At 47.4% G+C, this 14,527-nt stretch overlaps 1 protein-coding gene across 1 annotated transcript; it reads right to left on the reverse strand.

The window, feature by feature from the left end:
* Positions 1–902: 902 nt before the first annotated feature.
* On the reverse strand, positions 903–11,224 carry LOC311111766 (ubiquitin carboxyl-terminal hydrolase 50-like; the record flags this gene model as incomplete). The annotated part of the gene is made up of 7 exons (XM_084154589.1): positions 903–1,091; positions 1,652–1,784; positions 6,483–6,625; positions 8,275–8,502; positions 9,676–9,877; positions 10,091–10,336; positions 11,205–11,224. The coding sequence occupies 7 exons, from the start codon at positions 11,222–11,224 to the stop codon at positions 903–905; spliced, it is 1,161 nt and encodes a 386-aa protein (XP_084010715.1).
* Positions 11,225–14,527: the final 3,303 nt, after the last annotated feature.

The following is a 14,527-nucleotide window of genomic DNA, read 5'->3' on the forward strand; positions in this document are numbered from 1 at the left end:
ACATGCAAACATGAACGGGCTGTGGGCTAGACTAGGGGTTGGTTTGGCACTTTGTGGGCTAGCTCTGTGGGCTCAACCAGTGTGAGTCTAAGAGCCACGGTATGTTTTTGACCTGTGGTGTGTCAGATATGGGGGATGATGGGTAAGTTGGGCCGGTGGTGTGTCAGATATGGGGGATGATGGGTAAGTTGGGCCGGTGGTGGGTCAGATATGGGGGGATGATGGGTAAGTTGGGTCTGTGGTGGGTCAGATATGGGGGATGATGGGTAAGTTGGGCCGGTGGTGGGTCAGATATGGGGGATGATGGGTAAGTTGGGTCTGTGGTGGGTCAGATATGGGGGGATGATGGGTAAGTTGGGCCGGTGGTGTGTCAGATATGGGGGATGATGGGTAAGTTGGGCCGGTGGTGTGTCAGATATGGGGGATGATGGGTAAGTTGGGCCGGTGGTGGGTCAGATCTGGGGGATGATGGGTAAGTTGGGCCGGTGGTGGGTCAGATCTGGGGGATGATGGGTAAGTTGGGCCGGTGGTGGGTCAGATCTGGGAAATGTTGGGTAAGTTGGGTCTGTGGTGGGTCAGATCTGGGAAATGTTGGGTAAGTTGGGTCTGTGGTGGGTCAGATTTGGGTAAGTTGGGTCTGTGGTGGGTCAGATCTGGGAAATGTTGAGTAAGTTGGGTCTGTGGTGTGTCAGATCTGGGAAATGTTGGGTAAGTTGGGTCTGTGGTGGGTCTCAGAAGGTATGCTGGGCCTAGAGCCATGGTAAATTGGGCCTGTGGAATGAGTAGTGGCTAGGAGAGCATGGGTCCTAGTTAGATCCTGGGACTGGGTATGTTTTGGTCTGTGGTGGGTCAGATCCGGGGTATGGTGGGTCAGGTCCGGGGTATGGTGGGTCTGTGGTGGGTCAGATCCGGGGTATGGTGGGTCTGTGGAAGGGCTGACGGCTGTACAGCAGAATGTAGGCGTTAGGAGACTGCACCAAGAAGTCCACTACCTCGCTCACGGCCGTGTCGTCAAAGTGGTGCCAGCTGCTGGACAGGGTACTGTGGCACAGGGCTGTGTAGTGACCCATGTCTAGGTCTCCTGTGTGGTTCTGGAGTGGGGTGAAGACACACACACACACCGGTGGATTCATGTGTGTTCATGGTTATCTGTGTGTTCATGGTTATCTGTGTGTTCATGGTTATCTGTGTGTTCATGGTTATCTGTGTGTTCATGGTTATCTGTGTGTTCATGGTTATCTGTGTGTTCATGGTTATCTGTGTGTTCATGGTTATCTGTGTGTTCATGGTTATCTGTGTGTTCATGGTTATCTGTGTGTTTTTCGAGACAGGAGCATCAGGTGTATGAATGTGTGTTTGTGCGTTCACATGTGTAGGTGTGTGTGTGTTTCTGTGTGTGTGTGTGTGTGTGTGTGTGTGTGTGGGTGTATATCACAGGAGGTTGGTGGCACCTTAATTGGGGAGGAGAGCCTCGTTGTAATGGCTGGAGCGAAATCGGTGGAATGGTATCAAATACATTAAACACATGGTTTCCATGTGTTCGATGCCGTTCCATTTGCTCCGTTCCAGCCATTATAATGAGCCGTCCTCCCCTCAGCAGCCTCCTGTGGTGGATATGTGTGTGCGTGCCTGTGTGTGAACAGAAACTCACCACCACCGCGTAGAGAGAGTAGCTGGTGTGATTGGCTGAGGGGCTTGACAGGAAGGGGGTCAGGTCCAAACTGTCCAATGAGAACAACACATTGGTCCTCAACTTCCTCTTCTCGCTCCCATGGCAACCAAAACTGTAATGTCACACAGGTTCAGCGGTTTTTAGTTTGAAATAATGAACCGTTATTTATACAGGTTTGTCTCATTGAGATGCATGATAGCAGCAGCAGCAGAGGTGAAGCTGATTTCTTTCCTGTTGATTAGACTGACGAGTTTCAGAAGAAAGTGATTTGTTTCTGGCCATTTTGAGCCTGTAAATCGAACCCACAATTGCTGATGCTCCAGATACTGAAATAGTCTCAAGAAGGCCAGTTTTATTGCTTCTTTAATCAGCACAACAGTTTTCAGCTGTGCTAACAATAATTGCAAAAGGGTTTTCTAATGATCAATTAGCCTTTTAAAATGATAAACTTGGATTAGCAAACATAACGTGCCATTGGAACACAGGACTGATGGTTGCTGATAATGGGCCTCTGTACGCCTATGTAGATATTCATTTACATTTACATTTACGTCATTTAGCAGACGCTCTTATCCAGAGCCACTTACAAATTGGTGCATTCACCTTATAGCCAGTCGGATAACCACTTTACAATATGTTTATTTTTTTATTTTTTATTTTTATTTTTTGGGGGGTGGGGTAAGGGGGGGTAGAAGGATTACTTTATCCTATCCCAGGTATTCCTTAAAGAGGTGGGGTTTCAAGTGTCTCCGGAAGGTGGTAAGTGACTCTGCTGTCCTAGCGTCGTGAGGGAGCTTGTTCCACCAATGGGGTGCCAGAGCAGCGAACAGTTTTGACTGGGCTGAGCGGGAACTGTGCTTCCGCAGAGGTAGGGGGGCCAGCAGGCCAGATGTGGATGAACGCAATGCCCTCGTTTGGGTGTAGGGACTGATCAGAGCCTGAAGGTACGGAGGTGCCGTTCCCCTCACAGCTCCATAGGCAAGCACCATGGTCTTGTAGCAGATGCGAGCTTCAACTGGAAGCCAGTGGAGTGTGCGGAGGAGTGGGGTGACGTGAGAGAACTTGGGAAGGTTGAACACCAGACGGGCTGCGGCATTCTGGATGAGTTGTAGGGGTTTAATGGCACAGGCAGGGAGCCCAGCCAACAGCGAGTTGCAGTAATCCAGATGGGAGATGACAAGCGCCTGGATTAGGACCTGTGCCGCTTCCTGTGTAAGGCAGGGTTGTACTCTCCGAATGTTGTAGAGCATGAACCTACAGGATCGGGTCACCGCCTTGATGTTAGCGGAGAACGACAGGGTGTTGTCCAGGGTCACGCCAAGGCTCTTCGCACTCTGGGAGGAGGACACAACGGAGTTGTCAACCGTGATGGCGAGATCATGGAACGGGCAGTCCTTCCCCGGGAGGAAGAGCAGCTCCGTCTTGCTGAGGTTCAGCTTGAGGTGGTGATCCGTCATCCACACTGATACAGTGGGGAAAAAAGTATTTAGTCAGCCACCAATTGTGCAAGTTCTCCCACTTAAAAAGATGAGAGAGGCCTGTAATTTTCATCATAGGTACACGTCAACTATGACAGACAAATTGAGGGAAAAAAATCCAGAAAACCACATTGTAGGATTTTTAATGAATTTATTTGCAAGTTATGGTGGAAAATAAGTATTTGGTCACCTACAAACAAGCAAGATTTCTGGCTCTCACAGACCTGTAACTTCTTCTTTGAGGCTCCTCTGTCCTCCACTCGTTACCTGTATTAATGGCACCTGTTTGAACTTGTTATCAGTATAAAAGACACCTGTCCACAACCTCAAACAGTCACACTCCAAACTCCACTATGGCCAAGACCAAAGAGCTGTCGAAGGACACCAGAAACAAAATTGTAGACCTGCACCAGGCTGGGAAGACTGAATCTGCAATAGGTAAGCCGCTTGGTTTGAATAAATCAACTGTGGTAGCAATTATTAGGAAATGGAAGACATACAAGACCACTGATAATCTCCCTCGATCTGGGGCTCCACGCAAGATCTCACCCCGTGGGGTCAAAATGATCACAAGAACGGTGAGCAAAAATCCCAGAACCACACGGGGGGACCTAGTGAATGACCTGCAGAGAGCTGGGACCAAAGTAACAAAGCCTACCATCAGTAACACACTACGCCGCCAGGGACTCAAATCCTGCAGTGCCAGACGTGTCCCCCTGCTTAAGCCAGTACATGTCCAGGCCCGTCTGAAGTTTGCTAGAGTGCATTTGGATGATCCAGAAGAGGATTGGGAGAATGTCATATGGTCAGATGAAACCAAAATAGAACTTTTTGGTAAATACTCAACTCGTCGTGTTTGGAGGACAAAGAATGCTGAGTTGCATCCAAAGAACACCATACCTACTGTGAAGCATGGGGGTGGAAACATCATGCTTTGGGGCTGTTTTTCTGCAATGGGACCAGGACGACTGATCCGTGTAAAGGAAAGAATGAATGGGGCCATGTATCGTGAGATTTTGAGTGAAAACCTCCTTCCATCAGCAAGGGCATTGAAGATGAAACGTGGCTGGGTCTTTCAGCATGACAATGATCCCAAACACACCGCCCGGGCAACGAAGGAGTGGCTTCGTAAGAAGCATTTCAAGGTCCTGGAGTGGCCTAGCCAGTCTCCAGATCTCAACCCCATAGAAAATCTTTGGAGGGAGTTGAAAGTTCGTGTTGCCCAGCGACAGCCCCAACACATCACTGCTCTGGAGGAGATCTGCATGGAGGAATGGGCCAAAATACCAGCAACAGTGTGTGAAAACCTTGTGAAGACTTACAGAAAACGTTTGACCTGTGTCATTGCCAACAAAGGGTATATAACAAAGTATTGAGAAACTTTTGTTATTGACCAAATACTTATTTTCCACCATAATTTGCAAATAAATTCATTAAAAATCCTACAATGTGATTCTCTGGATTTTTTTCTTCTTATTTTGTCTGTCATAGTTGACGTGTACCTATGATGAAAATTACAGGCCTCTCTCATCTTTTTAAGTGGGAGAACATGCACAATTGGTGGCTGACTAAAGACTTTTTCCCCCCACTGTATGTCTGCCAGACATGCAGAGATGCGATTCGCCACCTGGTTATCAGAAGGGGGAAAGGAGAAGATTAGTTGTGTGTCGTCTGCATAGCAATGATAGGAGAGGCCATGTGAGGATATGACAGAGCCAAGTGACTTGGTGTATAGCGAGAATAGGAGAGGGCCTAGAACTGAGCCCTGAGGGACACCAGTGGTGAGAGCACGTGGTGCGGAGACAGATTCTCGCCACGCCACTTGGTAGGAGCAACCGGTCAGGTAGGACGCAATCCAGGAGTGAGCCGCGCCGGAGATGCCAAACTTGGAGAGGGTGGAGAGGAGGATCTGATGGTTCACAGTATCAAAGGCAGCAGACAGGTCTAGAAGGACAAGAGCAGAGGAGAGAGAGTTAGCTTTAGCAGTGCGGAGAGCCTCCGTGACACAGAGAAGAGCAGTCTCAGTTGAATGACCAGTCTTGAAACCTGACTGGTTTGGATCAAGAAGGTCATTCTGAGAGAGATAGCAAGAGAGTTGGCTAAAGACGGCACGCTCAAGAGTTTTGGAGAGAAAAGAAAGAAGGGATACTGGTCTGTAGTTGTTGACATCAGAGGGATCGAGTGTTGGTTTTTTGAGAAGGGGTGCAACTCTCGCTCTCTTGAAGACGGAAGGGACATAGCCAGCGGTCAAGGATGAGTTGATGAGCGAGGTGAGGTAAGGGAGAAGGTCACCGGAGATGGTCTGGAGAAGAGAGGAGGGGATAGGGTCAAGCGGGCAGGTTGTTGGGCGGCCGGCCGTCACAAGTCGCAAGATTTCATCTGGAGAGGGAGGGGAGAAAGAAGTCAAAGCATAGGGTAGGGCAGTGTGAGCAGGACCAGCAGTGTCATTTGACTTAACAAACGAGGATCGGATGTCGTCAACCTTCTTTTCAAAATGGTTGACGAAGTCATCCACAGAGAGGGAGGAGGGAGGAGGGGGGGGGGGGGATAAAAATATTATTCCATTAAAAATCAGCCATTTACAGCTACAATAGCCATTTACAACAGTAACAATGTCTACACTGTATTTCTGATTAATTTGATGTTATTTTAATGGACAAAAAAATTGCTTTTCTTTAGAAAACAAGGACATTTCTAAGTGACCCCAAACTTTTGAACGGTAGTGTATTTCTAATGAAGTGTTACATTATTACTGCCATTGACATCTAGTTAGGGTTACATTGACCTCTAGTTAGGGTTACATTGACCTCTAGTTAGGGTTACATTGACCTCTAGTTAGGGTTACATTGACCTCTAGCTGGGGTTACATTGACCTCTAGTGAGAGTTAGATTGACCTCTAGTTAGGGTTACATTGACCTCTAGTTGGGGTTACATTGACCTCTAGTTAGAGTTACATTGACCTCTAGTTAGGGTTACATTGACCTCTAGTTAGGGTTAAATGTTAATGTGGTTAAAACCGCCGCTAGTGGAGCACATGGGGACGTGTGAAACGTACTCCTCAGCCTGAGGTGTACCCACTTGCGCCAGCGATAAGCTAGCTCTCCGCGTGGCACCGACGGGTTAGACGCTTCAGGAGAGCGGTCACGTGTGCTGCTAGCAAGGCAGAGGTTCTGGGTTGGAGCCTCTGTGTGAGCCGAATAAGGAGGAGGCGCTACTCGCTAAGCAAGCAGCGTGACGTCCTTTACATTAGCACTAATACATCTGTACTATAGCATGATAGCATGGCCATCTAGTGACTACCGTGGGGAGGGCTGGGTTGGCAACTACCCACCGTTTGAGGTGCAGCGCCAGTATCTCAGGTGGTTTGGCCATGCTGGTGAGGACAGCTGTGTCTCTCTTCACTCCACACTCTGGACACAACTTCTGGTCTCCACACGTCAATGTACTCTGCTGGAAGAACAGCGACAGGCAGTCCTACAGGAAGGAGGAAGGGAGAGAGAGAGAGAGAGCGGGAGAAGAGAGTGTGGTTGCTGGCCTTATCTGAAAGAAGTATTGTACTGTCTGTCTGTATGTGATTAGTCTGTATGTGTTTAGTCTATGTGGTTAGTCTGTACGTGTTTAGTCTGTATGTGGTTAGTCTGTACGTGTTTAGTCTATGTGGTTAGTCTGTACGTGTTTAGTCTATGTTTTTAGTCTGTACGTGTTTAGTCTGTACGTGTTTAGTCTGTACGTGGTTAGTCTGTACGTGTTTAGTCTATGTGATTAGTCTGTACGTGTTTAGTCTATGTGTTTAGTCTGTACGTGGTTAGTCTGTATGTGTTTAGTCTGTACGTGGTTAGTCTGTATGTGGTTAGTCTGTACGTGTTTAGTCTGTATGTGGTTAGTCTACGTGTTTAGTCTATGTGGTTAGTCTGTACGTGTTTAGTCTATGTTTTTAGTCTGTACGTGTTTAGTCTGTACGTGTTTAGTCTGTACGTGTTTAGTCTGTACGTGGTTAGTCTGTACGTGTTTAGTCTATGTGATTAGTCTGTACGTGTTTAGTCTATGTGTTTAGTCTGTATGTGGTTAGTCTGTACGTGGTTAGTCTGTACGTGGTTAGTCTGTACGTGGTTAGTCTGTACGTGGTTAGTCTGTACGTGGTTAGTCTGTACGTGTTTAGTCTATGTGATTAGTCTGTACGTGGTTAGTCTGTATGTGGTTAGTCTATGTGTTTAGTCTGTACGTGGTTAGTCTGTATGTGTTTAGTCTGTACGTGGTTAGTCTGTATGTGGTTAGTCTGTACGTGGTTAGTCTGTACGTGGTTAGTCTGTACGTGGTTAGTCTGTACGTGTTTAGTCTATGTGATTAGTCTGTACGTGGTTAGTCTGTACGTGGTTAGTCTGTACGTGGTTAGTCTGTACGTGTTTAGTCTATGTGATTAGTCTGTACGTGGTTAGTCTGTACGTGGTTAGTCTGTACGTGGTTAGTCTGTACGTGTTTAGTCTATGTGATTAGTCTGTACGTGGTTAGTCTGTATGTGATTAGTCTGTGTGATTAGTCTGTACGTGTTTAGTCTGTATGTTTTTAGTCTGTACGTGGTTAGTCTGTACGTGTTTAGTCTGTACGTGTTTAGTCTATGTGATTAGTCTGTACGTGGTTAGTCTGTATGTGATTAGTCTGTGTGATTAGTCTGTACGTGTTTAGTCTATGTGATTAGTCTGTACGTGTTTAGTCTGTGATTAGTCTGTATGTGGTTAGTCTGTACGTGGTTAGTCTGTACGTGTTTAGTCTATGTGATTAGTCTGTACGTGGTTAGTCTGTACGTGGTTAGTCTGTACGTGGTTAGTCTGTACGTGTTTAGTCTATGTGATTAGTCTGTACGTGGTTAGTCTGTATGTGATTAGTCTGTGTGATTAGTCTGTACGTGTTTAGTCTGTATGTTTTTAGTCTGTACGTGGTTAGTCTGTACGTGTTTAGTCTGTACGTGTTTAGTCTATGTGATTAGTCTGTACGTGGTTAGTCTGTATGTGATTAGTCTGTGTGATTAGTCTGTACGTGTTTAGTCTGTATGTTTTTAGTCTGTACGTGGTTAGTCTGTACGTGGTTAGTCTGTATGTGTTTAGTCTGTATGTGGTTAGTTGTACCTGTAGGGAGCACTTGAATGAGTCAGCTGGTATAGGCAGAGACAGGATGGTGAAGACCTGGTTGCTGTGAGAGTGTCTGTCGCAGTTCAGACACATCATCTGGTAGCTGAGCTGTCCCTCGAAGAGACGTGTCACCACCGTAGAATCCCCCGCCGCTGGCGCCGAGCTGAGGGACTTCCTGCCCAGACACAACCGCTGGGAAGAACGTGTCTGACGCCTCTCCCCCTTCTGTAGCAAGGGAATCATATACACATACACACAAAGGATAAACACACTATCTGAATACCAAATCATCCCCTAGACACTTATCCCCTAGACACTTATCCCCTAGACACGTATCCCCTATACACTTATCCCCTATCCCCTAGGCACTTATCCCCTAGACACGTATCCCCTAGACACTTATCCCCTAGACACTTATCCCTTATCCACTTATCCCCTATACACTTATCCCCTAGACACGTATCCCCTAGACACTTATCCCCTAGACACTTACCCCTTATCCACTTATCCACTTATCCCCTATCCACTTATCCCCTATCCCCTAGGCACTTATCCCCTAGACACTTATCCCTTAGGCACTTATCCCCTATCCTTTTATCCCCTAGACACTTATCCCCTATCCCCTAGGCACTTATCCCCTAGACACTTATCCCCTAGACACTTATCCCTTAGGCACTTATCCCCTAGACACTTATCCCCTAGACACGTATCCCCTAGACACATATCCCCTAGACACTTATCCCCTGGACACTTATCCCCTATCCCCTAGACACTAGACACTTGTGTAGATCTGGAAGGATTGGATAGGTGTAAGCAATGTGGTGGCAGCTCCATCTCCTCTCCCCCTTCTCCATGGGAACACAACTTAATGGTGGCAGCCAACCATATTCCTGGACAGCTAGTACTGGGTGTGTGCAGGCTTTTACTCCAACCTTACTCTAACCTCACACAGCTGTGCCATAGAGGCCCAGATCTTAGGTTAATGGCTCTTTCTCAAATTCTTCCTTTCCTCCTCCCTCCTCTCTGACCTTCTCCTCCAATGGGTTTTGAGGAGGAGGCAAGGAGAGAGGACGCAGGGAATCAAGAAAGAGAATGAGGCAGTGTGGATGGAGCTGCGTGGATGGAGCTGCTTGGATGGAGCTGCTTGGATGGAGCTGTGTGGATGGAGCTGCGTGGATGGAGCTGTGTGGATGGAGCTGCGTGGATGGAGCTGGGTGGATGGAGCTGCGTGGATGGAGCTGCGTGGATGGAGCTGCGTGGATGGAGCTGTGTTGTGGCAGGACTGTGTGTGTCTGTGTGGATGGAGCTGGGTGGATGGAGCTGCGTGGATGGAGCTGGGTGGATGGAGTTGGGTGGATGGAGCTGCGTTGTGGCAGGACTGTGTGTGTCTGTGTGTACTTCCTTGAGGTCGTCATGCAGGGCGTTGAGCAGGAGGAGGAGCAGCTCCTGGGCGTCCTGCTGTGATTGGTTGTTGAACTGGGGGTGCAGGGAGGAGACCAAGGCCCTCATCTCCCCTGGGGAGGTGAAGCTGGTACCCCCCTGACCCTGCCACACCTCCTGGAGGAGGCGCACAAACACCCCCGCTACAGGACTGTTACGCCTGGGGAGGAGGGAGAGGAGTGGCACGGGAGGAGAGGGAGAAGAGAGGGAGGGGAGGGAGGAGAGGAAGGAGGAGAGGCATTGGAGGATGTAAGTTTCCCCCATCTAATGTAAAGTGCTTGGAGCACCTGGTAAAAAGTACTATTAAAAAATCTAATACAGACAGACAGCCAGAAAGACAGACAGACAGACAGACAGACAGCTAGGGTCTTACTTGGCCAGCTGGGTGTGTCTGTGTGAGCTGAGGAGGTGTTCCACCAGCGGCACGGTGGAGAAGAGACACTGCAGCACAGCGTTCATGTAGCAGGAGTTACCGCTGTTAGCCAGACCACACACCCCCGCCAGCCGCCTGTCCTCTCTCTTCCCCCGCTCCTCCCTCACCCTCACCCACCACCCTGAGCTACACCCCCACTCCTCCATGGGCATCACCTGACCCTGACCACCGCTGGGATTGGCTGCACTGGGGACCAATGAGAGGAGACAGAGCGACAGAGGTGAAAGGTCAGTACTGTAGCAGGCAGGCGTCAAGGCTGTGTGCTGGAAAACCTTGGTGGTGAAGTTATTGCTTGTGGTGCTCGTTTAAATGCCCTGTCTCTTTTCACTTTCACTTTCGGGAGATTGAGTAGATACATGCCTGTCTGGTTCTGCTCCTTATGGTGTCGTCATGCCAGAGAGAGCAGAACCAGACAGGCCAAGATGGATGGTCTTGGATAATGGTTTCTTCATTCTCTTAGGCCGAGTCCCAAATGGAACCCTATTCCCTATTTAGTGCACTACTGTTGACCAGGGCCTCTGACCAAAATTAGTGCACTAAATAAGGAATAGTATGCCATTTGGGATGCAGCTTAGGTTTGAGGTATTGTCTAACCATGTCGACTAGGGGGCAGTCAACACAGTCCACTCACACAGGCTCAGATTCACACATGCATGACTCAGACTCACAGACAGACAGACAGACAGACAGACAAGGCCCTGGGCCTCATCTCAACTCCGTCCTAACTGTGCCTCCGTGCTCTGTGTGTCTTTCTCACAATGCTGGGAGTCTGACACTGTGTTCTGCGTTACTCTCAATTCAGACAAATTCTCGTGCGTGCGTGAGAGAGAACTCAGCTAGATGACAGTGTCTTAGCAATCCATCAACACTGACATCAAGCGCGGTCTCTTGTGTCTCAGTCATGTTTTATCATGATCATGCAGTACATATTCAAACTGCTGTGCACTGGAAATACTCTCAAAAACACAAATGATTCCGAGGTGTTTTGATGAGAAGGTGGATAGTCAAAGCTATATCGTTTAAAGCAGTCAGTTCTGACCTGAAGTGAACTCACCTCCCATTGGCATCAACCATGTAGCTTCATGGCTTGTAGAGAACACTTCCCTCTGATACACGACTGACCTTTATGACATCATAGAAATCTAAGGCCTCCAAGTCCTCTGTTGGTTTGTTCAGGTTCTATATATGACATCATAGCAATCTAATCTCTAACTCAAAACCAACTGTTATTTTCTTATTTTCTTGTATTTGATGGGTTTTCTGATAAATTAGAGAAATCAAGTATTAATTGAATGCTGTTGAATCTAATCGTCTGTCTTCCTACTACCTGCTTTGGCAACATTGCTGACATGACCGATGAAAGTACAGCAAAGCATTATATCATTCAAAATGAAAGAGAGAAACAGGCTAACAATATCTAGTGTGCCTCCCTCCTCAGGAGGAGGCGTGAAGCACCATGGCTAATTTAGATCCAGCAACAGCAGGCGAGTCGTCGTGACAACAATCACCCACACAGTGTTCTCTCTGGCACGGCAGGCAGGGACCTCGCAATTACCCACAAGCCTCCAGCACAGCCAGCTCTGCTCTGTTACATAAACCAAATCCACTTTCATGCTCCCAAATGGCAACCTATTCTCTTTGTACTGCACTACGTTTGACCAGCGCCCAAAGGGCACTATTTAGGTCACAGGGTGCCATTTGGGACACAGAACATGGCCAGTTATCCACACCAGGCAGAGTAGAATATGGTCATGTGTAGAGAACAAAGCTGTTAGCCTCGTTCAGCTCCTAATTAGAGGCTACAGATACAATGTGTGCTTTCCTCTCTCTAACCATCAGGCTATTGATTAGCCCTGGTGCTGGTCTGAGAGACATTCACTTTTCCCTGTTTTGCCAAACAAGACAAGACGGTGACGTAATGTTTTTTAGATGGAGGATCAGTCTGGCACCCAGGCTAGAACCCAGACTAGAACCCAGACTGCACTCTTCGGCTGTCTGGGGAAAGGGTTCTACATGGAACCCAATAGGGTTCTACCTGGAACCAAAAGGGTTCTACCTGGAACCAAAAAAGGGTTCTTCAAAGGGTTCCTTTTTATTCTAAGAATGTAGAACCAAGGCTAGAACCCAGGATAGAACCAAGTCTAGAACCCAGACTAGGGCCCAGGCTTTTGATAGGCTATGGTCTAATGACTATGAAGTGATTCAGGCTGTTCTGTTCTGCATGGTGCCCACACAGTGACAGACTGGGACAAAATAAACGGACGATAATTGGAGTCTTCTAGCCTGTCTCATGTAGGAGGAGGCTTAATGACATGTGACTGGTCTAAATGCTGACATGGAACACACCTGTTCTGCCAGATGTTCTGCCAGATGTTCTGCCAGATGTTCTGCCAGATGTTCTGCCAAGGTGCCACAGTTGCAGGGGGCTACAGTTGTGTATAAGCCATGTGACCTGGCATATACAGTGGGGGAAAAAAGTATTTAGTCAGCCACCAATTGTGCAAGTTCTCCCACTTAAAAAGATGAGAGAGGCCTGTAATTTTCATCGTAGGTACACGTCAACTATGACAGACAAAATGAGGAAAAAAAATCCAGAAAATCACATTGTAGGATTTTTTTTGAATTTATTTGCAAATTATGGTGGAAAATAAGTATTTGGTCAATAACAAAAGTTTCTCAATACTTTGTTATATACCCTTTGTTGGCAATGACACAGGTCAAACGTTTTCTGTAAGTCTTCACAAGGTTTTCACACACTGTTGCTGGTATTTTGGCCCATTCCTCCATGCAGATCTCCTCTCGAGCAGTGATGTTTTGGGGCTGTCGCTGGGCAACACAGACTTTCAACTCCCTCCAAAGATTTTCTATGGGGTTGAGATCTGGACACTGGCTAGGCCACTCCAGGACCTTGAAATGCTTCTTACGAAGCCACTCCTTCATTGCCCGGGCGGTGTGTTTGGGATTATTGTCATGCTGAAAGACCCAGCCACGTTTCATCTTCAATGCCCTTGCTGATGGAAGGAGGTTTTCACTCAAAATCTCACAATACATGGCCCCATTCATTCTTTCCTTTACACGGATCAGTCGTCCTGCTCCCTTTGCAGAAAAACAGCCCCAAAGCATGATGTTTCCACCCCCATGCTTCACAGTAGGTATGGTGTTCTTTGGATGCAACTCAGCATTCTTTGTCCTCCAAACACGACGAGTTGAGTTTTTACCAAAAAGTTATATTTTGGTTTCATCTGACCATATGACATTCTCCCAATCCTCTTCTGGATCATCCAAATGCACTCTAGCAAACTTCAGACGGGCCTGGACATGTACTGGGGGACACATCTGGCACTGCAGGATTTGAGTCCCTGGCGGCGTAGTGTGTTACTGATGGTAGGCTTTGTTACTTTGGTCCCAGCTCTCTGCAGGTCATTCACTAGGTCCCCCCGTGTGGTTCTGGGATTTTTGCTCACCGTTCTTGTGATCATTTTGACCCCACGGGGTGAGATCTTGCGTGGAGCCCCAGATCGAGGGAGATTATCAGTGGTCTTGTATGTCTTCCATTTCCTAATAATTGCTCCCACAGTTGATTTCTTCAAACCAAGCTGCTTACCTATTGCAGATTCAGTCTTCCCAGCCTGGTGCAGGTCTACAATTTTGTTTCTGGTGTCATTTGACAGCTCTTTGGTCTTGGCCATAGTGGAGTTTGGAGTGTGACTGTTTGAGGTTGTGGACAGGTGTCTTTTATACTGATAACAAGTTCAAACAGGTGCCATTAATACAGGTAACGAGTGGAGGACAGAGGAGCTTCTTAAAGAAGAAGTTACAGGTCTGTGAGAGCCAGAAATCTTGCTTGTTTGTAGGTGACCAAATACTTATTTTCCACCATAATTTGCAAATAAATTCATTAAAAATCCTACAATGTGATTTTCTGGATTTCTTTTCCTCAATTTGTCTGTCATAGTTGACGTGTACCTATGATGGAAATTACAGCCCTCTCTCATCTTTTTAAGTGGGAGAACTTGCACAATTGGTGGCTGACTAAATACTTATTTTCCCCACTGTAGGCATACTGCTCTGGTTTGGTACGAGGTATGGAACATGAGGAAAGGAAAAGATGTAAGTGATTGGCCACCTATCTGTTCTGATCTCTCCTTTCTTTTCAATAGTGGTTAGTTTTCCATGACTGTATCACGCCAGAGCCTGTATACATGTCCACAGTCGTAACAGTTTCCAAAACTAAATCTGCTGACTCTGTTCTCAGACGATAACAGTTTCCTCTGTGTGGCCTCACTGCTCTACCACAGATCTAGGATCAGCCTGCCTGCTCTACCACAGATCTAGGATCAGCTTGCCTGCTCTACCACAGATCTAGGATCAGCCTGC

This window comes from Coregonus lavaretus, assembly GCF_964263955.1.
Source record: "Coregonus lavaretus genome assembly, chromosome: 37".
NCBI lineage: Eukaryota > Metazoa > Chordata > Actinopteri > Salmoniformes > Salmonidae > Coregonus > Coregonus lavaretus.